General features: G+C 36.6%; 1 protein-coding gene across 14 annotated transcripts in view; it reads right to left on the bottom strand.

Moving 5' to 3' along the window:
• Nucleotides 1-24445, bottom strand: part of LOC121853630 (arginine/serine-rich coiled-coil protein 2-like) — a 34708-nt gene extending 10263 nt beyond the window's left edge. Inside the window, exons 1-9 of one of the 14 annotated variants that reach the window (XR_006086368.1) lie at nucleotides 23960-24089; nucleotides 18323-18854; nucleotides 17965-18065; nucleotides 16514-16667; nucleotides 15869-16045; nucleotides 14901-15030; nucleotides 9134-9229; nucleotides 4904-4984; nucleotides 935-2296 (exon numbers count right to left, since the gene is read on the bottom strand). Coding sequence is in view for 8 of the 14 variants with exons in the window: in XM_042347900.1 (XP_042203834.1) it covers nucleotides 4927-4984; nucleotides 15869-16045; nucleotides 16514-16667; nucleotides 17965-18065; nucleotides 18323-18854; nucleotides 23960-23972 (1035 nt within the window). In the remaining 6 variants the exon portion in view is untranslated. Of the gene's footprint in view, nucleotides 1-934; nucleotides 2297-4903; nucleotides 4985-9133; nucleotides 9230-14900; nucleotides 15031-15868; nucleotides 16046-16513; nucleotides 16668-17964; nucleotides 18066-18322; nucleotides 18855-20387; nucleotides 20465-23959; nucleotides 24090-24285 lie in introns of those variants that run through there. The other 13 variants (XR_006086370.1, XR_006086366.1, XR_006086371.1 and 10 more) reach the window with 13 other exon arrangements.
• Nucleotides 24446-24548: the final 103 nt, after the last annotated feature.

Here is a 24548-nt window from a genome sequence, read left to right as displayed (position 1 = left end):
AACAATTAATCCACCAAACAGCACCCAAAAACATTATTTGTGGACAATGCAGACATTAAGCCTATTATCACTTTCAAAAACAACCTGATAAAAGCCAGGTATATTTGTCAATGGTAAGCAATTAGATAATGCTATGTAGCACCATATAGTAAACCGCGTGGGGCAAGATATTCCTGGTAAGTCTCCTGGAGAATCCTTACAGCACAAGTCAGACTGACCTTTTTTTTTCCCTTTAAGAAAAGTAGTGGTTAATATCTACGATTGTACTTCACATCAAGACCAAAAAATTTATTAATTTAACTTTGTTCAACAAATTTTCAGAGACCGATACTGGCTGTGTTTTTGGCGTACCCAGATACTCTTACCACACCAAAACCTCTACAATTCCCAACCATCTTGAGTGTATATACTAGGTTGCAAGTGTGGACTGTACAGTACAAATAATTCAAACTAAATAGTCCTAATAAAGCATCATGAAGGATTATTATTGGAATACAGGCAATTGATGCTCAGTCATCCCCTCTCATCTTCTTAACCTGGCTCTCTACCCTCCCTCAAGTTCATTTGTTCTTGGTGTGTCCTATGTTCCTCCTTCAGGTGAGTACACTACACTATGTATATTGTTTGTTGTGCAGCAAAGTATCTGTCAACCAAAAATCTACTTTTATGAAATAATCTATTAAAAAAAATTTACATTAGAAATGTGAAATTTAAGAATATAGAGTAATCTTCCACAAATTACAGGAGAGTAACTTAGGAAAAATTTAACAATCATGCAACTGGCTCAGTGACTGTGCACGGTGGTGTGATTGACATGTCTACTTGTCTTTATGCGAGTTTCAGATGAAACATAGAAAGCTTATTTGTAGACCTAGCGAATACTGAATAAGTTGGTCTACAGGGTACAGGTATTTGCAGAAACTAATAAACAAGCTCACAAGTACCAAGGTTTATTACATGCTTGCCTCACACAAGTTATGATGAGAGTACCCACTTTACATAATTATCCATTTTACACAAGTTTCTTGGTCCCATAATTTTCAGTTGACAGATACTTTACTGTACAGTAAGTATATCATATTCTTATGCTATAAATTAAATTTTGTGGGTTAAGGGAAATTGTAAGGCAATATTCTTGAGATACCAATCCAACTCCACTTTCAACGTGGACGCAATGGATTTACAATCCACAATATTTTTTTCCGTCTGAAGGAACATAGTTCCATGGTCTAGGAGGGATCTACAGTAAGGTTTTACCTCACAGCCTCTGCTGACAGTACAGTACAGTACAGTATTAACATGAGATTTCCAATACCTTGAAACTTGGACAAAATTCATAACTTCAATCATGCTTATGACAAATTTGCATAGTACAGTACTGGCCTTTGGTAATTACCATTCATAAATCTATCTAAACTTATTTAACTAAAACAAAGTAAAGTATAATTCTTCCTTTGAACATGAAATGTATCTATCTGTTATCTTCCTACATTTGTGTTGGGTGGATCACAGAGATGGAGAAATGATAGGGAAGAGTTGTGTAAAAAAAACAAAAGGAAAGGGCTAAGACTTTACATTAGAAATGCACACACATACTTACTCATAACATTAAGATATGTCAATACTTTGTCTATGAGTGGTTTCCCTATCTGGTTTAAGTGTGTCATCAACACCACACACATATCTTGAATCTTCCTATACCCAAGATTTTCCTTCAGTTGAACAAAGAACATTGTTGGTATGCCATCTTCACTATGCTACTACCTATTCCCTAATTCAAAATGATGAAATTTAGTGGTCTAATTTAAAGAAGGCATAAATTATATGAGTAAACATATCTATTTGGAAAAAAGAGGAGAAATATGGCACCATTTCCCACTGTGTGTGAAGCTATTAGGTAATTCTCTGTGGTCACACTGTAAAAGGAAGTCACTTGCTATCCTTGACAAAGCATGAAGAATGCTTAACCAGATCACTTTAGAAACAGATTTTTTTTACCATCTCCTAACATGTAGTCCATTACCATCTCCCAATACGTAGTCCGTTACCATCTCCCAACACGTCGGTACCATCTCACAACACGTAGTCCGTTACCATCTCCCAACATGAAGTTCGTTACCATCTCACACACTGAAAGTGGACTTCTTAGCCATCTCCCATGCCGAATGTTGTCCTTTACCATGCCTCACTCTGCTGACTTCTTCACCGTCTTTCAACTCATACGTTGTCAACAGTAACACATTAACACACGACTCAAAATTAACCCCTAAGCTGTGGAACCCGCCATACCACATGTCTGAAATTAATTGATGAATGAATATGATTATCTTAGAGAGCACAATACATCCACAATAAGCAACTTTGTTACAAACACCTACGTTAAGAGTAAATATGTGGGCTGAGGAGGTGAGATACAAAGGTTATGTAAATAGATATTTTTACAGCAAATGTCAAAGTTTTCCCGCCATAATCTAGAGCTATATGATCAAGATGCCTCTAAAGAAGAAGAAAAAATTAATGGCATATTAATATGTTAAAAGCTACATTTTTACTTCCTGAGTGGATGAAAATTATGTAAAATATTACCGAGTCAAAGTGAATATTTACTAAACTAAATTCAATACAGTACAATGAGACAATGTACACTTTAAGTACTGTAATATTATCTTACATGATAATGGAAAGAAATTTTTTCTAGTAGAAATCTCGTCACACCATATTTTCATCTTTTACTGTTCTCATCAGGGTCTGGTAATTGACTTTAGTAGCAATAAAGTTATTAAAAATTTGCAACTCCTTTTAATGTCAGCTTTGCAGTTCCTATCTAGGATACAGTATAAGCTTTTATCGTTTCTGAAAATTCGCAAGCCGCACTCTGGCACCACGACAAGTGACGTTTACAGTACACACAACCTTTCCTACACTAGTGTTACCTAGTACAGTATCACCAAACTTCAGAAGTCTGACCCATTCTGGATGTTGATTTGGCTATCACACGGACGAAGCAATTGCCAAGCACTCGGATATAAAAATGTGTGAACAATAAGAGGAATACCTCAACAAATGTACACAAAGCAACACAGAAAAAGCCCAGAAGCACAAAAAAAGAAAAAAAAAAAAAAGGTTGAAGGTGTGTGTGTGTGTGGGGCAGGTCAACTTCAGTATGGATGGTGCTACATAAAATACTGTGACTACATATTTCCACAGATGAATGAATCTCCTACTTGTCAATATCATTATACCAGAAGTATAGAAAAAAATAAAAATAAGCCTTAATATGATTGGTTATTAATATCTTCTAATCTTAAAAGTTAATGATAAGAAATGTCCATACAGTATACATATATAATCCAATTTTGGGTTAGATTTATACAGTTTCCAATTACACAATTGAACCTACAGTATGTTGCTAAATCTCTGAAACTGAATTTCATGAAAACATTTCCATTAACCATCGAAAATTAAAGAAATATCCTCCTCAAATTATAGGATCTCAAGCATTATATAATAAATGACAAGAAAATAAAAATATCAAATACAATCCTAACTAAAAAAAAAGGTTTATGTGGTATGTTTTTTGTGGGATTTCCAATGCTCATGTATGATAAATTGTTGGTCATAATATAGATGCATGATTTAGCAGACGTCCCCCCTCCTCCTCCCCCAGTGAAGTACAGTCAGGGTTGTCTAGAGACCTACACCACTACATGTTTCCTGATGATGACTATAGTAGATCAATTGATGGGTGTTGACCTACATGACACTCTGTTGTTATTCTCTCATATCTTCAGTAACACTTGCTTCACAATACTCTATTACAAACTTTGTGTTTATACTATACCCATGAAAGGTGTTCCAGTTCCCCCTCACATAAGATGGTTACTGCCAATGAGACCAAGACAGAGGACTACCAATACAGTAGTTGTTCCAAAATGTCAACTATCCTAGAGATCCACAATTCACTACCAGTAACATGAGTGAACTTGCGGTTTTATCATAGTAAACATTTAATATATTCCTTGCAGCATACATTGTCAGTTATATTCAGTACAGGTAAAAGTGTTAGCAATCAGCCAAAAAGGAATCCTTATGTTCATATTTAAACCATCAGTCATAGTATTGCACTGCAAGTGTACTGCCGAGGTGTACTGTAGTGTGTTACTATGTACCTAAATACATTGAGTAATTTATCACATATACAGTACAAGTCTGCCACAAATATAACATCTAAATTATAACTCATTATTTTGCACTTCCATAAAAGGTAAAGCATTTAAGACCCTATATCTATATTACAATAGTTCAGATTAAATTTTCCAAGGCATTACTCTTACTGAGGTTTTCCAAAATTTCAAAAACTTATACAGGTATACTACAATATTACATCACTTACTTACCAGTTGTTGATATATATTTATGCTAAATTATCATGCATTTATATTATACTACAAAAGCTGTCTTCCTTCTAAATCAAAACAAACTACTGAATATGACAAGGTGTTACAGCAATTACACCCTTCAGGCTTTAAGCAACACAGGTACAGGTATCAAGTAAACACATTAAATATATTTGGCAAGTGATAAAACAAATCTGACATGTTAGGTATGTGAGCCTTAGGTTTTACAGGACATCCTTTTGAAACCAATTACAGTATATATTAAATTTACTCTACACAAAACAATGAAGTTCTCTAAACGAGACAAAGATCTTATACAGTACCTACTGTACAATCATCAGCCCATCTACATCAAAATAACATTTTTCAATCCCAAAAACAAGTTAAGAATTTCTTGAACCACATTCAATTCATCCACCCCTCACTATGACCACATTCACCCCAGATTCTCAACCAGTCATCCACAAACTCAACACCCAGCTCCTCAGTAGTAGTCGAGAACTAACCTGGAGTAATCTTGTCTAGGCTGCTACTCCAGATAAGCATTCTTCCTCCTGCTATCTTCTGGCCTGAAGGTCATCCTAGAACTTCGAAATTTTCTTAAAATGGTATGTGACCTTCCACTATATACCTTATTATGACTGCCTACCACTAACAGTGGCAAACACAAGGCCACCAGACAAAATAAGAAAATATTTAATACAGACAACAGTTAACATGCACCAGGCCAATAAGCCACTTTAGCCATGGCCTTATGTCAATAGTATAGGATTTATCCACCAGGGACTTGAGGTCTGTCTAGTATAGGCTGAGGTCATGTGTATTTAAGAGATGGAGGCTTGAGCAAGATGGATAACCTAAAATAAAGACTAAGGGCCTCTGGTATAAAACAGGGGACATGGCTTGTAAGAGACTGGGGCCTCTCATTTATATGACAGAAGGCTTGTCTAACAACAGAAAAAATGGAAAGCTGTCAAGTGTTACCAGGGGTTCCCAGTCAGTTTTATCTTCTATGGCTATATGAATTTTTCAGCATTTTCTAATTTACTTTCATTGTACCTTACTTTTGTGACTTTCTTTTCAAACTTTTTTTACTGTATGCAAATTATCTTTCAATCTTTAAATGTATTAGATGTGCTCACTATTTTATTTATAATGTATGTAGAAAAAACACTGGACAGCAAATGTTAATCCTTGTGCCTCCTCAGATACACTACACTGGATTATGCCCCTACCAGTGTGGTAACCAGTACTCGAGTCTCTCAGGTAAGATAAGCTGAGGGAGAGACTTTCTCTACATAACCAGTACAAGAGTTTCTCAGGTAGGGTGAGATAAGGGAAAGGGCGAAACTCTCCACATGACCAGTACACGAGTCATAAGGTAAGGTGAGATCGGGGAGGAGTCTCTCTCTACATGACCAGTACAAGAGTCTCTCAGGTAGGATGAGATGAGGGTGAATGAGTCTCTCGACAAGACTAATACAAGAGTCTCTCAGGTAGGATGAGATGAGGTGAAGGAGTCTCTCTACAGTACATGACCAACATGTGAGAAAGACAAACTGATAAAGGTTTTAAACAGAATTGCTGGATGTTTTAAAACTACCCTAAAATACTTTAGACAGCCTACAGGAGGTATGTGAATAGATATAAGCATAAGTAATCTTGATGGGACTAAAGAGGAGGAATCATATGCTCAGTTAATGAAAGATAAAAGTCGGGGTTAGTTCTTTTTTCACCCAGGGTTTAAGACCAAGAGTGGGTAAATTCTACAACAGTAACATGAATATGCAAATGAATGATAACTGTACCCAGATGTGTGCTTCTGCACCTATGAATATAACAAGTACACAAACTAAAGATTAAATAATAAAAAATTATTGTAGAGTAAAAGTTTTGAGGAAAATGATCGAAATAAAAAAAAATTAGTGGCAAATGTCAAGAGAATGATATGTCAAAACTGTCATAACAACACTAGTCTGAAGATCAATGGGAAGGCTCTTCAAATATTGAGCTTAAATTTATCTGATACATACAGTACATAGTGAAATGGATATACGGTATTCACTCAAACAGGTGGGAAAATATTCTTTCCAGCACATACAACCACCAGTTCTTCAGCCTGCCAGCATTGGAGACCACAGGAAGGAGGGGGGCACCACACCTCAAAACCAATAAGGAACTTCCTCTCTCTCCTGCCAAGGTCACTATGCAATGTTAAAGATGGTCTGTGCATGGAAACTCACATTATACTTCAGAGACCCAATTTCATTTTTAGTAACATCGATCATGAACTGACCCCAAAATCAACAGTGAAGTTCCTCCCCTTAAACCAGGGTAAGCCATCTGTTCATGGTACTCTTAAGTCAGGTGAAAACACTGAAGTATTAACAGACAAACCAAAAGGGTGACAGTCAGCACCATACTGCTACAATCTCTGCACTGCTGATGTATAAAAAAGGAAAGGCTCTTGGAAAAATGGAAGCTGCTAATAAACAGTGTTGACAGACAACTTCAATGCACTAAATGTGTGTATTCCTGTGGAAAGTAGGCAAGTGCCAGATGACTGGACAAGATTACATGCTATAACCTCAGAGGTACAATATTATTACTTCACACAATCTTCAGTGTAGAAACATAAATAAATAGTCCCTAGCAGGACATTAAGGAATGCATACATGAGCCATAACTGATAAAAAGAATTTAATTGAGAAGGAAGCTATCAGACAGAACTTTCAGCAAAAGCTTGTGATAATGATTACTGAGATATATGCAGCATAATGATGGACTGATCCTGAAATCCCACTTTTTGACTGAGATCAGACTTGGGAGCCCATATAATTATTCTGCTAACTAAGTATAAACCCAGAAATAGCTACTAGGAACCAAACAAAAGAATTAACTTTGCCTTTCCACTACAATCAGAACCCTGAACAGAGGTATTAAGAGGAGGGAATTGCCATTAAGCACTTTTTTAATTACCAAATGAGACCCATGCTACAGTGCCAGTCAATACAGGTAACTTGCATGTAGTGCTTTCAAGTATACCACATTCTTGTTTCAAAATGACTTATTTTAGACACTCCCTCTTTTTAAAGCAGTAGCAGGTTTCAAATTGGCTGAACACTATCTTAAATGAACAAAACATGCAAGTTATCTTACAACTTAAAGATTTATATTTGACTGAATGTCTCAACACTGACAGGTTTGCATTGTGCAAAAATCAGGTAATATAATTATGTCAGAGGGGATAACAGCAAGAGGCAAACATTACATAAGCTCAGTGTATGCACACACACATACTTAAAAGTCCCCATTTAACATATGGTAAATCCAAACATTATTTCATCATTACATCACTAATCTAATAGTATAAATGGTTCTCTTTATGATGCATTAATCATGCAAGTTCTGCTATACGGTATTGTAGTGTAGTTTTGATATCTACAGCCACCAACTACTAGAGGGTCCTTGTTTATGTAAATTTGGACATCTATGAGGACCCTAGTCTTACGTGGCTGAACCACACACTGTGCCACTTACCTTTCTCAGTACAAATGTTCCTCATCTGCATAATGCAGAAGGTAAATTATCAGATGGTAATATGCCAACCAAGAAGGCAAACCCACCTTCATAAATAAACTTGGCAAGTAAAATTTTCTGTTTCTGGGTTGAAGTAAATGACATAAGGACAAAGGCATCCAAAACTGAAGCAAGTGATGCCGGGACCGAAGCAAGAGTTGGTGTTGGATCTAAAATTTGGCGACTGATTAGATTAGATGCATACTGTTTTACCATTTACACATACAGACCTACTAGCCTGCTTTGGGTGACAACTCCCATATCTAAGACCCCTTCTTCAGAGCTGTGATTATTGGGTAAAGGCATAACTAATCATTTTGATTAGTCCCAGGCTAATACCGGCAGGGATATTCGAGGTTGTTTCCCTGTAGACATGGTTGGTGAATAACAACAAACTCCCCCATACTGGTCCTTTGGTCACAAAGAAGAAAGTCCTAGGTTATGTTCACATGTCATAAATAGTGTTTAACATAGGGAAGTGAAAGGCAAAAGCTAGAGGGAGTCAAGAGATTAAAGTGGCAGAACAAATAAATGAAGTTTGATGAGCTATAACATTATGATGGAGTGAAGCACTGTAGTGTGTTGGGTCAATATTGTGTAAATACAGAGTTCTATGGATGGAGAAATGAGAGAAAAGATAAGGATAATGTGAAGGAAAATTATTCCCATGTATTGGCCAACTGATAATGATCCACAAAAATGAAACAAGGCCATGAGTTGGAAGAGAGGACTAAACTCATGCTGTCGAAGTGACTGTGAAGTTTTAGCAAAGGGGAAGAGCAAAGCAGCAATAACATGGTTGCTGAAAAAGTCGATGTGTGAGGTATGGGGTGATAACATCCAGCATCCTGAAGGAGGAGAGTGATAGAGTTCATAAAAGAAAGATATCATGGAGGAATGGAGCAAGTTGAAATATTTGCCCCAAAAGCTCTCCTTTCCTGGCTACCCATCAACACAATTTACCAGCAGGAACGATGTGTCACATAAAATTGTTGCAATTCATGGAGTGGTGCTGCTGTGTGAGTGTGACCGGGAAAAAAATAAATAAAAGCAGCATCAGGAGAAAAGGCATCCCTTTACTTCTCCTTCGGTGGTGACCCCCACAGGCTGTGACGGAGGCCAACCAGTCTACTATATGCTCAGTCTTAACTACTCACCCTTCACAAAAGCCTTGTCCGCCCTCACTTGGAATACTGTTCTCACATTCAGGAGGTTCATCTCAATACTCCTAAGTCTTCCAGACACAATCAACTCTAAAGCAAAAAGCATTATCAATGTTTAGCCTATCCCTTCCAGTCTCCTTTCACTGTGTACTAAGCAATCCCCCTTTTTTCCATACTCTAATCACTTCTAATCATATGATGACATTCAAAACAATCTTATGCTACCACTTTACTAATAGATAACCTACTCCAGCACTTATCAACAGAACACCTACATAGATCTTACTCCTGGCACATCAAGCAGCTGGTATCTCCACTCCCCTCCCTCACAAAACAGACAAAAATCTTCCCAACATTAATATACAGCTTTTTCAAGCGTCAGACATACAGAAAAAAAACCCTAACATTAAAAAATTAATAAGCCTATCATTGATGTGGTGTTGAATCATGCTGCCTCATACACAGTGAGCAGCATCACTGTGTACGGTTGCTGTCATGTGCATCATCACCTTTATCTTCTAAAATGCAAATACTAAATCAATAATCCAATTATCATAAAACATCTGTTATCATTCTTACAAGCGCTAAATACAACTCCAATAATACTTTCCTCTCAGTCACCAGCAATACAACACATAAATATCCCCTTGGACATAATCATTCACTGGGTCCTATACACATGTTCATCATCTACCAAATTAAGTGAAAAATTCTATAGCCATACAGGCATTCTAAAGCCTTACCTGAACTAACACTGGAAAATGGGTAAAACATACTCATTATACTCCTAGCAAACCAGTAGGTCAATATAAATAGCATTTGAAATTCTGAACCTCACAAACACAAGATTGGAATAACTAAAGATATATCAATCAAGGTTCTGGAAATGCAGTTATCAGGTCTAAATGCTCTACCTTTACATTTTATACCTGTGTGTGTGTTTTTGTGTGTATATAGATGTGTACATGAATGGGATTAAGTGATGATGTATGCACATGGATAGTACGAGTGCATTCACAGTGGGTTATGCTGGTTGTGTATGAGGTTTGGTGGGCACTGAAGTTTCAATACAAGGTATGGTGTGTACTAGCATGTGTGCATGAGGTATAGTGTGTACATGGTACTGTCGGACAATATATATATACTGTATATATATATATATATATATATATATATATATATATATATATATATATATATATATATATATATATATATATATATATATATATATATATATATATATATATATATATACATATACATATATATAGGCATAGGTGTAAGTTTTCTCTGTCAGCGTGAAGGCATTTGTCCAACTATTTATTTGTTTGTTTATGTGTAGATTCATATACAACAAGGATGAGTTTGTATGTGTTGCAGGGGAATCTGTGAAATTAGTGAATTTCTTGTAATCCCTAAAATGTTCAGGAATTTCTTGTTATAGGTATGACCATCAGCTAACCTAACATGGTTAATAGTTTGGTTAAACTAACTGACAGTAACAGCAATAACATGAAATTCCTGAACATTTTAAGGATTACAGTACAGTGCATGAAATCCCTAGTTACACATTTCAGGGAATATGTGAAATGCCTAATTACACAATCCTGTAACACATGCACGTACTGTTTCCTATGTAAGTTATGTTCGGGTGTATAGGCTTCATATTAGTGTGCATGTAATGTGTGTACTTTTGTGTGCAGGCCTGTTTTTGTTTGTATAAATGTTTGTGTATGTGCATGTCTGGATGCATAATTTTATGTGTGTGTGCAAGTGTATGTTTGTGCTACTGTACATTTTTTTTGCAGATGTATGTTTGTATAAATGTTCATAAAAATGTGCATGTTTGTGTAGGTCTATGTATATTTGAGTGCATGTGTATATTTATATGTGCATGTTTGTGCATATGCCTGTGTATACACACAGGTACACATGTGTGTAATGGTGCTAGTATCGAGTGCACGTATGTATGTACTGTACAGGTGTCAGTATAAATATGCGTGTGTAGATGTATTTTTGTGTTCATCTGCATACTTGAGAGTCTATGTACATGTTCTTTACAAGAATGAGCATGTTTGTATTAAGTACAGTATCATTTTGATTGCTTGATTGTGTATGTGTGTGTGTGTTAACTTTTCACATTTGTGGGAAAGGAGTAAAACTCTGGTGCTATATCTTAATCTTGTATAAGGCTCTCTAGCCAAGTAGTACAGTACTTGAAGCTTCCTAGTTATCTTTTACTCAGTTGCTAGTTATTTTTTGAGTTGGGATGTCCCTGAAGAAATACAAAATTTAATAACACTTATTTAGAAAGCCTAAAATCCATTATAAGTAGTGTTAAACTGCCAACACTAAACTTTAAGGACAGCATCGCAGACATTTGATTCATCATAATGCAGCTCCCTGAATGTCTTTCCTAGCAAGTGACTGACTGACCAACTAACCCAATTGAGTTTTTTCTTCCATTTCCCTGGCCTTCCCATACATAGTGCTGCACATCATACAATCAATCCAGCTTTAAATTTAGCCAAGACTTTTTGGGGGCTAGTCTTAAGCTAAATTCAATTCTGCATATTGCAAATTTAGTTTTGGCTAATATGCCAATACTACTACTGTACATTATTTTTCTCTTATTTTCAAAGCTAATTATTATGAACAATAATAGTATTATAGTTGTGAGCACTTTACACGTTATTCTTCTTTCATCAAAACTAAACCCTTTAATAATTGCAGTCTATGTACACTGTATACCTTCATTGTCAATATGCATGCTGAATCAAATGTAAACTGGTGTGATCATTTTACTGAATCAATATCAATCAATCTATATACTGTACAGTAAACCCTCAAAGATCCGGACCCAGGAAATCCGGATTTCGGAAGATCCGGACAAAAATTTTAGGGGTTCTGGGCTAAGAAGCCTCCTAGAAGTTTTCCTTAGAAACATTCTCCAACCAGAGCAAAGAACATTTTAGGCCCGTGGGCACTGCTTGACCCATCAGTTGCTTGGACACAGGTGCCCAAGGAGGTGGGAAACATAAACAGAGTTGACAATTGTTGTTTGTGGGAATATTATTTCATTCACCCTAGTAATGATACAATGTTTCTTATTATGTTATCATAGGTAAATGCTTGGTTTATATACGGTAATTTGTTTATCACTACATTAGTACTGTATTTTTGGCGTTTCTTTTATCATTTATTATTTGCCGGAAAATTCGGACAATCGGCTTTTCCGGACAGGTGGTCCCCCCTTTTAGTCTGGATCTTCGAGGGTTCACTGAATATCTAATGCTTAAATTTTCATGTGGTTTTCTGCTCTACCACTGTTTCTAGTGGAGACCAAACAAGTGCAGATCATAATTTAAGTCCACAATAATTTGTATGAACATTAGGAATTAGTATTAGTATTTTCATCGAATTTGCATACAGTACATAAGTACGGAAGAACTTTATTCTAAAAATAAAAATCATTGAAACTTGGATCTGCATTGTGAATGCAAGAATAGATTTACTTTTGGAGAACATCGGTAAACATGAAACTTCCGCAGATGATGACCAACGTCCCTACAGCTAACTTCCCCTAATGATGGCTGCTGTCCCTACAGCTAACCTGCCCTGACGAAGGTTACCGTCCCTATGGCTAACAGCCCTAGATGATGGCTACCATTCTCTACAGCTAACCTCCACTGGTGATGGCTGGTCAATTGGGCCCTATCCTAATGGTTAGGTTAAGGTGAGAACTATTACAACTGGGTTTCATTGGCTCTCCAGCAAAAAATTTCCCCTCTTTTGTATCTCTCTTTAGCGTCTCACTAACTTGTTTCTGTTATCCACAAGATTTTACCTCCTCAGTCAATGTCACAAAATGCTTCACCACCACCCAATTATCTACAACTGGCAAGTACTGTACATACTAAATATGAAACCAGTGGCCACCAATATGTAAATTGTCCAGCATGGAATCGGCCATCTGTGAATTTTTGTAGCAGAATGGTATATACGTAATATCGAACATTCCAGTGAGATATTCTATACCCTATGTACTACAGAGAGCACAAAAAGTCAATCAGCAATGAGATACAATCCTGGTGGGATGTGGGTCTACTGCACTCAGATCATGTTGAGTGTAATTTAGTGTAATTTACTACTGGAAACTTAAAGTAATCTATCTACTTATCATTTACATTCATTGTACTGTAGTATACTGAAAACTTTTACAGCTGCAGGGCTCTTCTACTTTCATAAGCATAACATATACAGTACATTAAAGTTATAGTTGTCTACCCAACTCCGTCACCTATTGAGTGATATACTGCAGCTACTGTACACAAATATGTCATTAAAAGTTCACTTTCTAAATATTATCCTCGTGTAAAGTACTTACAATAACCCATGTTAGAAGTGTGACTAAGTTTTTTTTGTCATATACTGACAAGATCATTACAATACAGTATATACACTCCCTCTCACCATGATGGAATTTCATTACCAATAACTTTTCTTTATGTTAAAAAGATTTGTGAACATTTTCTCCTTTAACCCTTAAATGGTAGCTAGGGATTCCCTGATAAACCTCCATGTGTGCCAAAAATGAAACACAAGGAATATGAAATATCCATTAATGTTGGCCACCATCCCTACAGCTAACACTGATGTAATTTACGGGGTAACAGTAATATATGGCCTTCCCCTGTACAGGTAGTTCTGCTATAACGCGATAATTGTGTTCTTGTAAAATATCGTGTTATAGAAAATCGCGTAATAGAAATAACAGGGCTTATGGAGAAAATAGGGTTAGGTGCAGATTACTCGAAATCGAAAAAATTTAGTAGTTAGCCTAACACAAAGGATAGCACAGTCTAAATAAATGTTACATTCATATCTAATAATGAAATCATACAGTAAATTTAACACTTTACCTTGAAAAAATATGAATGTAACTTGATGGGGGAGAAGGGTGATTTTGAGGTTGATAACATCAAGCTTCTCTTCAAGTGTTATATCCTTTCTTTTACGATAATCACCGGGAATTCTATCATCAGAATGCTTTTTGGAGATATTCTTCTTTACCATATTCACAGTTAATACCACAAAATTGGAGAAATAGTAAGCAAAAATCGCGTTATAGCAAACAAGCGATCGCGTTATACAAATATTGTTCCGAATTCATAAATCGCGTTAGAGCAAATTCGCGTTATCAAAACACGCGTTATAGCAGAACTCACTGTACTTGTGTACTTCCTCACTATTCACCTCACTTAACCTAAGACTGGGAAATTTCTTTCAAGGACTCTTACAAATTTTACCACTACCCCCTGACTAAATCATCACTTGTGATTAAACCTAACAATTAATTAAGTTTCCTCACTACCCTTTGAATCTCCCAAACACCAAAATGTCCTCCTTTTTTAACATTTGGTTGTCAATAGTTTTTGGAAATGTTATTTGAACTTATGTAGGAAAATGTACTACTGTACAGTATTGTGTTTCCACAGCATATACTGTACGAGTATTACCAGAGTTTTACCATTCCTACAAAATGGTACATAATAAAATATATATAATAAATTATTGGGTACGGTGGTACAGAATGTCTGTGTGACAGTTGTGCAGTGGGTGATGACCAGTGAAGGAATGTGTGGGCGTATGTACTGTATAGTTCTCAAGGACCTCTGTGTTGAGCATAGATAGCCTATTCTAGGCTGGGATAGGCCAGGCTGAGGTTCTCACCTAGGAGATGGCGTGGTAGACTTACGTGTGGAGTTAGCGCGGCTGTGCCACCGCAGTTGTGCCATCATCACGCTTCTCAAGGCACTCTGGAGGCGCCTCTCCCCACCGCACCAATAACCCAACCACATGACCACAATACCAAACCATAACACATCCTACGGCAGAGCAAGGGCAGTTTACTAGCGCGGCCCAGACCACAGGCTCACACTCGCTTACCCTATCTCTAAACCCACTTTTCTATGACATCACTGAAAGTACACTTTCTTCATTCTTTTAATACAAATATGAATTTCTCAGTTCAAAAATATCTTGGATGAATTATAGACAATTTCTGATCAAAATGTAACAAAAATTATATCTAAATACAGACAATTTTAAGTTAATTATCAGAAAGATTTATTTAATGAAATTGACACACACATGAATATACATATATAAATTAAATACTTTAACATCAAGTGTGTGAAATACTTGTATAAAGCTAATTTGTCCAGGAGTGAAGTAATGTCATAGAACTAAGGGATTCTATATCATTGCTATGGTACAGGTAAAAGAATAGTGCTCATTAAATATCATAGCTAAAAAATAAACAGAATAAAGTCTCATGACCAAAGATACCTATGAAACAGGTAAGAGACATGACAGAAAGGCCCCATACGAACAAGCCCTAAAAAATGTGATTTAGAAAAAGAAATACACGTAAACTTTGGCAAGATGACATACTAAATGAATCTCAATTTTGCATCTGCCATATGGAGCCGTAATGATTAATGATGCTGTGTGAGAGAGAACAAAAGTTGTCCTGGATGTGAGACAGATAACAGTGACCCACTCTTACTCAAAGGTTCCTTGCCAACTCCTATTATAAATGGAAACTGAATCAACAACCTTAGGGCAATCAAGGGGTCACCATTAAATCTTTTTTACCTACCCATTGAAATTATGTAACAGATGGGCCAGTGACCAAATCTATGAAGTGTAGTGTTAACTCACCCTGGAGGAGTTGGGGGTCGTTTGTAGCCAAACTTTGTGTCGGTACAATTCCGGGAGAAATGACCCAACTCCCCACACTGGTAGCAGCGCAAGTTTGGATCATAGCCTCCCCTCATTCGACCTCCACGTACACGGGGTCTTGCTTGAGTTACCTTGATTCGGCAGTGACCAATCATACTGCAAGAAAACATTGTCTTAATATCTAACAATAATTATACAAATTTTTTTCAATTAGCAAAGTCCAAAATTACTCCCCAGTTACATTATTAATGCCAGTTGGTCTATTGCATGCAGAGTTCAATGCATACAGTATACCCATCAATCAAATACAATTATCCAAATTATCAGAACATGATGTGCAGTAAGTCTACACAATCATATTTTACCCCTGTGTGCAGTTTAACAAGTTCACTTGAACACTTAGAGTACAACCACCAGCCATTATATAAATAAAAAATTAAGGAAATTTTCTGAAGAGTTCCAGCTTGATTATATTCTTTATGGATCTACAGTACAGTACTGTACATCCCCCTTGTAAAAAATTCAAATTTCCCAAATTCATTAAAAAAAGAAGGCTGTATTAAACATACTGTGCTACACAATTAACCTGAACAGCCACTATAAAAATTATCAATAAGTACTTACATGCCATCTGTCTCTTTAAGAGCACGATCAGCATCTTTCTGGTGGGCGTAGACAACAAATGCGAAACACGGGGGATTTCGTGCCATCCAAATTTCTCTCAGACGCCCATATTTCTCAAACACTCGCTCCAAGTCACGTTTACGAGTGTCAACATCTAAAGAAACATGTTAATCTTATATAAACTATATCATCCATATATTTTATTTTATTTTTGCCAATTTAAACATACAGCTGAATTTAATCAAATATTGTGCTAAAAACAATACCTGTAAAATGAAACACATTAACAAGATGTCCTATAAATGTATAAACACAATACTTTACAGACTTTCATGGAGACTAGCAAATGCTTGCACTACAACAGCAATATTGTCCTCACTTTTGGGTGACCTTGCATGTAAACAAGCGAGGACAAGTTGCTGTAAGGCAGAGTGTATAAATTTTTCTTGATGGATGAGAAGCAGTCTCCAGGCTTCAAGGCTACTAAGAACAGCTTAACTTTAATGCTATTGTATATGGCAACATTGGAGAGGATTTCAAAGTAAAACTAGAGAGATCTTTGAAGATTATTTCACCCAATAAACATTTCCAAAAAGTCTTCAATCATTCTAAGTACTAATAGGAACACGTGCAGCAGCACAGATGGCTGCAAGATGCTGCAGGCTCTAGTCACTAACTGTGTTGCTGTGCATATACTGTACAAGTTTACTAAGAATAATGGAAAACAAATGGAAAATCTGTGCTGATGGAAATAAACATGAAATATCTCTCGCATTACACCCTGTATTTGGTTTTTGTATCACACTCATAAATCCCCCCCACCCCCCAACCCTGTACATGCCTGACAAAACAGCATGGGTGACTGCTATGATTACACTAGTTATCAAAAAACTAGTTATCAACATGAGGCTTTAACTATGAAAATGAACAATACTGCAGAGAAAATTACTTGGCATTTAAAGACTTTACTGCAGGTTGATAAAGTACCTGACTATCCATCCTACATGTGACATCCAAGTTGTACTTTTGCCACCAAATACAGTGTAGTACATTATGGCAGCTAACCAATTACTGACTGTACTTTACAGAAATTTGTCTGTAGTATAATGTCTCACTTTTTGTGTACAGTATAGTAAATATGAGTATGTGGACAAATAGGGGTTTGGTGGAGGGGATTTGAATGCATCATCTATTTTGCTATGAAACTAGTTTGCAAATGCTGATTTCAATAGTGAGGTGATTCTTCAAGAATGCATATTGGCATTTATGATGGACGACAATATTTTAACAATTTACCTAACCTTTAACATTCTCAACCATAATTACCAACACCAGTATAGTAAGGTAGCTCGAAAGAATGACAACTAATGTAGTGTGTGCTGCTCTCAACCTTAGTAACCATGCACTATAGTGGGGAACACCTGGCACTAATGAGAAGAAAATTACTGTACCTAGTTCTGCCACATGGAGACGAGCTCCATCTACAGGTGTTCCACTCCTTGACCTCGATCTTGATCGCCTTCTTGACCGAGATCTTGACCTCCTTCGAGACCTGGCAAATAAGTATCAATGGGGTTAACACCACTCACTAAAATAAGATTAATTATTTTCATAATACAGGTACAGTACTTAAAAACTCCTGCACTATCCATTAAAATTTCTACTGTAAATTGTCCCAAGTAAAACATTGAATCCGATTTATTTTCATCACATTACGAGTGCAAATATTTATAAATGACAAAGCATTTTTTTTTAATTCTAAGATTGAAATTATCTCTCCTCTGGACCAGACAATAAATGTCAACTTACCTAGAACCTCGAGAACGAGACCTCGACCTTGACCTCTTTCGGCTTCTGGAGCGAGAGCGCCTGGTCCGTGAGCGAGAGCGCCTCTTACTTCTGGAGCGAGATCTTGATCTTCTTGCTCGAGATTTCTTCTTTGATGAAGATGAGGAGCTCGACTTTCGTTCCTTGGCTGGGTCTTGGTCTCTTGGCTTGCTCTTACTACGGCTGCGTGAGAGGCGCTTTTCATCAGCATCCCTGCCCCACTCCACCATTTCTTGGTTTTCTGGAGTTCTTGATCGGCTATATTGCCTTCGATTGTCATTCTTCTCGTTGTCAGAGTCTCCCCTCAAGCCATTTTCCTTCCTGTCAGGTGACCTTTCCTCGTCTGAACCACGAAGCCTGCTGTTCCCATTATTATCTGAGTGATGACTCCCCTCAGCTGATCGAGAACGAGATCTAGATCTCGATCTACGATCGTACATGCCACCATCACTGTCATCTCTGTCATCCGCTGCACGCCTTACACCATTCTCCTCTTCAGAGTCTGATGACATCTCTGTAAAGTAAATCATACTTACATTAAACAATCTGTAGACAACTTTAACTAGTGCTTTAAGTTTCCAATTAGTTAAATTAAATATATTCAAATAAAAGGAAAAAAATCATCTGTAACAACACTTCGATGAAATAACATTTTTCAAGTAATGAGATTAACAAAACCAAGATATATTAGTAAAAAGATAATTTATTGTGGGACATCATTATACTGTATATTGTATTGTAGTCCAGTATATAGAACATGCAATACTGTAGGAAGGTTCCTACAAAAGTGGGTCTTAAAATATTTTGTTAGCATTGGAAGATGATGAGATGCTGACACGGGTATCTCAGGGCTTCCAATACTGTACTGGACTTTGTCATTTTACAAAGACTGTTAAACAAAATATTGTCAGTGATTGGATGATACCGTCTCAAAACAGTGAAAATAAATTAGACCATAAATAAGTCACAGAACCAAGTCAAGACATTCCATTGCTAGTACCTAATGTTGGTCACCCAGAACATATTGAAAGTGACTGTAGCACTGATGGGTGAGGATCTTAAGATATTAAGCAAGTAACTTTATTTAGTGCCGTGTGCACCCATGGAAAACCCAGCCATGTACGGTGCCTTAACAAAATTAAAAACAAGCAAAAGTACAGTATGGTATACATATCTGGCACAAAAGTACCACACAGCTAAGAGTTGGGTTTGCCCTTCTGTAAATGGTGGTTGCAATGTTTTCTTTAAGAGCCTGTCTGAACCATTTCCTTTGATATTTTCATCCTGTAATGTTTCACTGTGTACATCACTGTCTTAAACGCACTTTGCTTGCATATGCCAAAGACTTAATTTAATTTTTATAATATTATACATTACTAGTGATAATAGCCAAATCTAATTAATCACTTTAGATATTGCCTGAACATTTCATACTGTTCCCATTGTTTCTCATATCATTCAGCATGAATATCGTTATGTTCTCTCAGTAACCTTGCACTTGTCGTTTAAAGCACGCGATATTTTCTTCTCACAATTCCTTTGGATTATTCTTTACTCTGAACTCCAAAATGACAACGGGCACAAAAATTGGACAATAATTATCACCCAAAGCCAATGCTAATTGCCCCAACCATAAGCAATAAAAAATATATGCATTTTCATCCATTACGGGTAAGGTTTCAACACAAAAACAATTCCATTAAAGGTTGTTTCTTGTAAATTCCCAAAGAAGCAGACAACTGGAGTGATAAAAAGTTATGATTCCAGATAATACTGATATCCATGCACTGACAAGAGGACTTTGTTCTAAAAGAGTTATATATACTGGACCCCTACAAGAGTACAGGTATTGATAGCATCCCAGCCAGGTTTTTGAGGGACACCAATAACATTTAATTAATCTCTCCATTAGCATCAATACTGTACTAGAGTAACACTTATCTTAAAAAAAGTAGACAGGTCTGATGCATAAACAGTAACAAAAATACAGCACAGTATTTTTAAAACGTTTTGATTCTTAACATTCCCACAACAGTCAGTTACTGACCTGACAGTCACCTGAGGTTGCCTTGACCGTCACCCAGTGACCTAAGGACCCCCTCCCTCACTTCACCACTGAAGTGCAGTAAACCGGCACCATTGATAATTCCTGTGAGAATTACGATGTCATTGGCAAGGTGACTGATGACAATTGACAGCTAGCTAGGCTAGCAGAGACCATCATATGAGTTGGTGATCACAGAGAAACCATGTATACCTCATGTTAGGTCATTGTGATTATAACAGTAAATATTAATTACACCTTCTGTCATGGGAACTATTAAGAATAATAAGCAAGGTTCAATAGTCAGCTACAATGACTTCGTGTACACCAAGAATACCACACACACGACCAAGTTGAGGTGAAAATTTGATAAAAAATTCACTGGTCGCTGTCAGGGCATGCAGTATGATGACAAACTTTGTTTCTTTACTTTATGTTGTTTGCGGCATTCAATAAGATGTGAATTTGCTATGCAGTAGCTAAAGGGTCATTCCATGAAAATGTCAACCTGAGAGCCAAAACTGCAAAGTCACCAAAACTAATCTGTTACTGTACATGTTTTCAAAGCTAAAACATTGAATTTTACAAATCTTAAAAGCTTAAATCTGTAACTTCACCAAAAACAGCTACAGTATAGTATAATAAAAATTGTCACATCATGTAACAGAAGAAACAACACTACATATAAAATAAGACATTTACCATTTGTTTTCATTTTTCCCAATACCAAGCTTATTCTTTGGAAAAAGTCCAATTAATTTTATTATAAATAGCATCCTATTACCATACTGACATGAGCCTGGAATGTTCTCTCTGGGGCTTTGTTATATCCCACACAGACCTGTGAGGTTCATTACATGTTCAGCATGAGGTGTCGTTACCACTGCAGTAATATCAACCCTCACGCACATTGCTAAATTTTCCACTGCATTAATATAATGTTCTGTGTGCAGCTTCTAGAAACTGCAAAAGTGTGACAATACTAAAATATTGTAATGATAAAATATGACAATATGTCTTGAAAGCAATAAGTTTTCATCATAAAACTTGAACATTGTCATGCACTTTTACAACAAAGGTGTTCCTTCTTTAGTTTCAAGAAACTGCACTCAGATATTCAATATTGAAATGTATTTTATAAGTTAAATTCATGTAAAGGAAATGGTAATTGCATGGTAACAACCCTCACATTTTCTTCAATACAGTATTGTACTTTCAAAACCACTCAATTGAATAATCTAATTTGACAGGAATCGTCATGAACCTTATTCACTGACTAACAACTGCTATGAAACACTTTGACTGAATCAGTCAATTTACAGAAATGAGAAATGAATAAGTGTGATTAACTAAATGGGTAGCATAGCAGTAACAACCCCCACGGTAACTTTGAAATAAAATACACAGTGGATATTTTGCTGTGACCGACAAAGTTCATACTAGCGCTATTTCACCGTGAGTGCGCTCCGATTGGCTAAGAACTTTCTGTTTAACATGACAGGGATCTGCCCCCCAGCTAGGAAGTTAGGTAGGTTCCTTTGGTTGGTTAGGTCAGGTTCTATTCGGTTCTAGTAAATGTCACCTCTTTTATAATAATATTGGTGGAAAAAATTAACAAAATCGAAAAACTACTCCCGGTGGTAATGGTGTTCCAAGATATTACCATATTTTTACCTTTTTACAAGTTAGGTAAGGTTAGGTACCATAAGGTTTTCAAAGGCTTGTTTGGTGTTCCGTTTAGCATTTTACCCCATATTTTCCTTACACTGCCCACTTTGAACAACCAATAGAATATTTGCGCCAGAAACGTAATAAAATAGTTTTTTTTTTGCTTTCTCCCTATATGAACAGAAATATGAAATTCCATGTTCAACCGAAGATGAATCTTTACCTCTATCTTTTTAGTATTTTCCATACACAACAGGAATATGGTTAGGTATGTTTATGGCTACTGTACACAATGATTAACTCACGGCGATATAATGACAAATGCCACCAGTCACGGGCAAATGTAGTTCTTGTGTTGTTCACCAGTAATGGATGAATAGCCAATGAGAGCGCACTCACGGTAAAATAGAGTTAGTAGGAACTTAGCGGTCATGGCAAAATATCCACTACCAATATTTTCCTAGTACAGTAAAAACTAATGGTCATTTTTCTTTAACCACCCATCACCTTTTTACGATTTTTTTTCTCTTACCACTCAATAGATCTCTTCAAGAAACAAAAGAATATACTTGAATTGGGAGGGGCATTCCAAAGATAAACACGATATTCGCAATTTATTTGTTGTAATAATCACAAATTTTTCTAGGTCCCAATTTGATGTTATGACTTCATCCCCCCCCGGCTAAGGAACATGCCGTCGTTGGGGACGCGGCCTGTCAGGTTAGGTTAGGACAGTGTTTCTTAAACTGGGGGCCATGGCCACCAAGAGGGTCACGGCAAGATTTTAGGGGGGCCACGGCGGGCGAGTGTAAGTCGTATATGTTTGGAGAAAATATGGAAAGTCTGATTCAACTTTTTTTTTGGTTACTTTCCCTTGTTAGGGGAGACTTTTTTTTTGTCATTATGTGTAAACAATACCCATACGGTACAATTTTAATATTTACATAGTATGGTGCAGCAGCTAGTTTATCATTTCCAATGGATTCGCTCAGATTGCACAATTCTAGTTCCTGTTCAGACGAATTCCTTGATCTCAGAGCAATTCTGCTGCCAGAGACATCTATGAAGAAAAATCTGACTGTATTCTAGTGCTCAATGTATCAGTCATATCCAAAAGTTAGTGAGATCGCACTTTGAGTTCTCTTGCCATTTTCTACTACTTATTTACGTGAATCTGGTTTCTCCACCTTCTTCAAATAGAGAATAAAAGCCAAAACCGGTAACATGTGGACCCAGACATAAGATGTGCTCTATCAGTGACTCAACCTCGAATCAGTCGACTGACTGAAAGGAAACAATGTCATCCATCCCATTGAACTGTAACAAAATATACATTCTGTTTGATGATTGAAAACATTAAAATAAAGGAAGAGAACCAAAACAGTCTATTGTCATTATTATTTGTGAGGGGCTTGGGAGAGAACTGAAGGGGGGCCAAAGTGAAAAAGTTTGAGAAACACTGGATTAGGATGTGACCGGTAAGGTAAGGTTGGTTAGTACGTAGACCTAGTTTAGTTTTAATCTTTTTTCTCATGAAAAATGTTTTTTCGCTAGTTTTCTTGCTGTTTTAGATGATTCTGACATTTATTTTTGGTGAAGATCACTTGTTTTCAGCCCCCCTCCCTCCCTCCCCCCACCCTAAACCCCGCATTCCCAACGTGGCCCCTACATTGTTGGGGTGGAACGGGGTGGGAATAGCTTAAAAAATAAAAGTAAATAAATAAAAATTATTTGCCCCAAAGATAAATGTCAGAATCATCTAAAACAGCAACACAACTAGCGAAAAAAAAAAACTTCATGTGAAAGGTGATGGGTGGATAACGAAAAATTACCAAACTAACTTCTGTTACTTTACTTCCGTTCACTTAAGACCTACAATTAAGGTAAAACATTGATCAACCACATACCAATAAGGAACATACACCATCAAGGCCAAACACTGCATGACGTGTGAACATCAACTCTCCACCTACATACTGTACCTACAATCTACAATTAATTTTCCTCTAAGTAATACATGGATTTTGTTTAATCTATTAATTAGCACATTGGGTGGTTATGGTGGAGTAATATAGTGAGAGGGTTATTAGCGGTGGTGAGGACCAACTAAGTGGTAGTTGGCGGCCTCTCACCACGGGCAAGACTTCCACCATAGCTCCATCTTTTTTTTTCACCTTAAAATATCTTCTAACTCTCAAATAATAGTTAATATTTATTCCATGATATACGTTACTTGTGTCGGTGATGGCAAATGTAGGCTGAAGAGTGTCACGAGGATATAAATTACCTGAACGTAAGACTGAGAATCAATAACTGAGAAGCGTCTGCACGGAGGTGGCGGCCAGACTTCATGTTCACCACACTCACTTGTTATATTCAACAATCACACATTTTTAAATAACACCAACTTTTAAACCAAATTTAGTGATTATTTATTATATTATTAATATATATAAACTTTTTAGTATGAATCATATCCAATAATTTATTATTCAA

Source organism: Homarus americanus, unplaced genomic scaffold (genome assembly GCF_018991925.1).
Source record: "Homarus americanus isolate GMGI-L3 unplaced genomic scaffold, GMGI_Hamer_2.0 scaffold4896, whole genome shotgun sequence".
Classification (NCBI taxonomy): domain Eukaryota; kingdom Metazoa; phylum Arthropoda; class Malacostraca; order Decapoda; family Nephropidae; genus Homarus; species Homarus americanus.
This window is presented reverse-complemented; position numbering and strand designations above follow the sequence as displayed.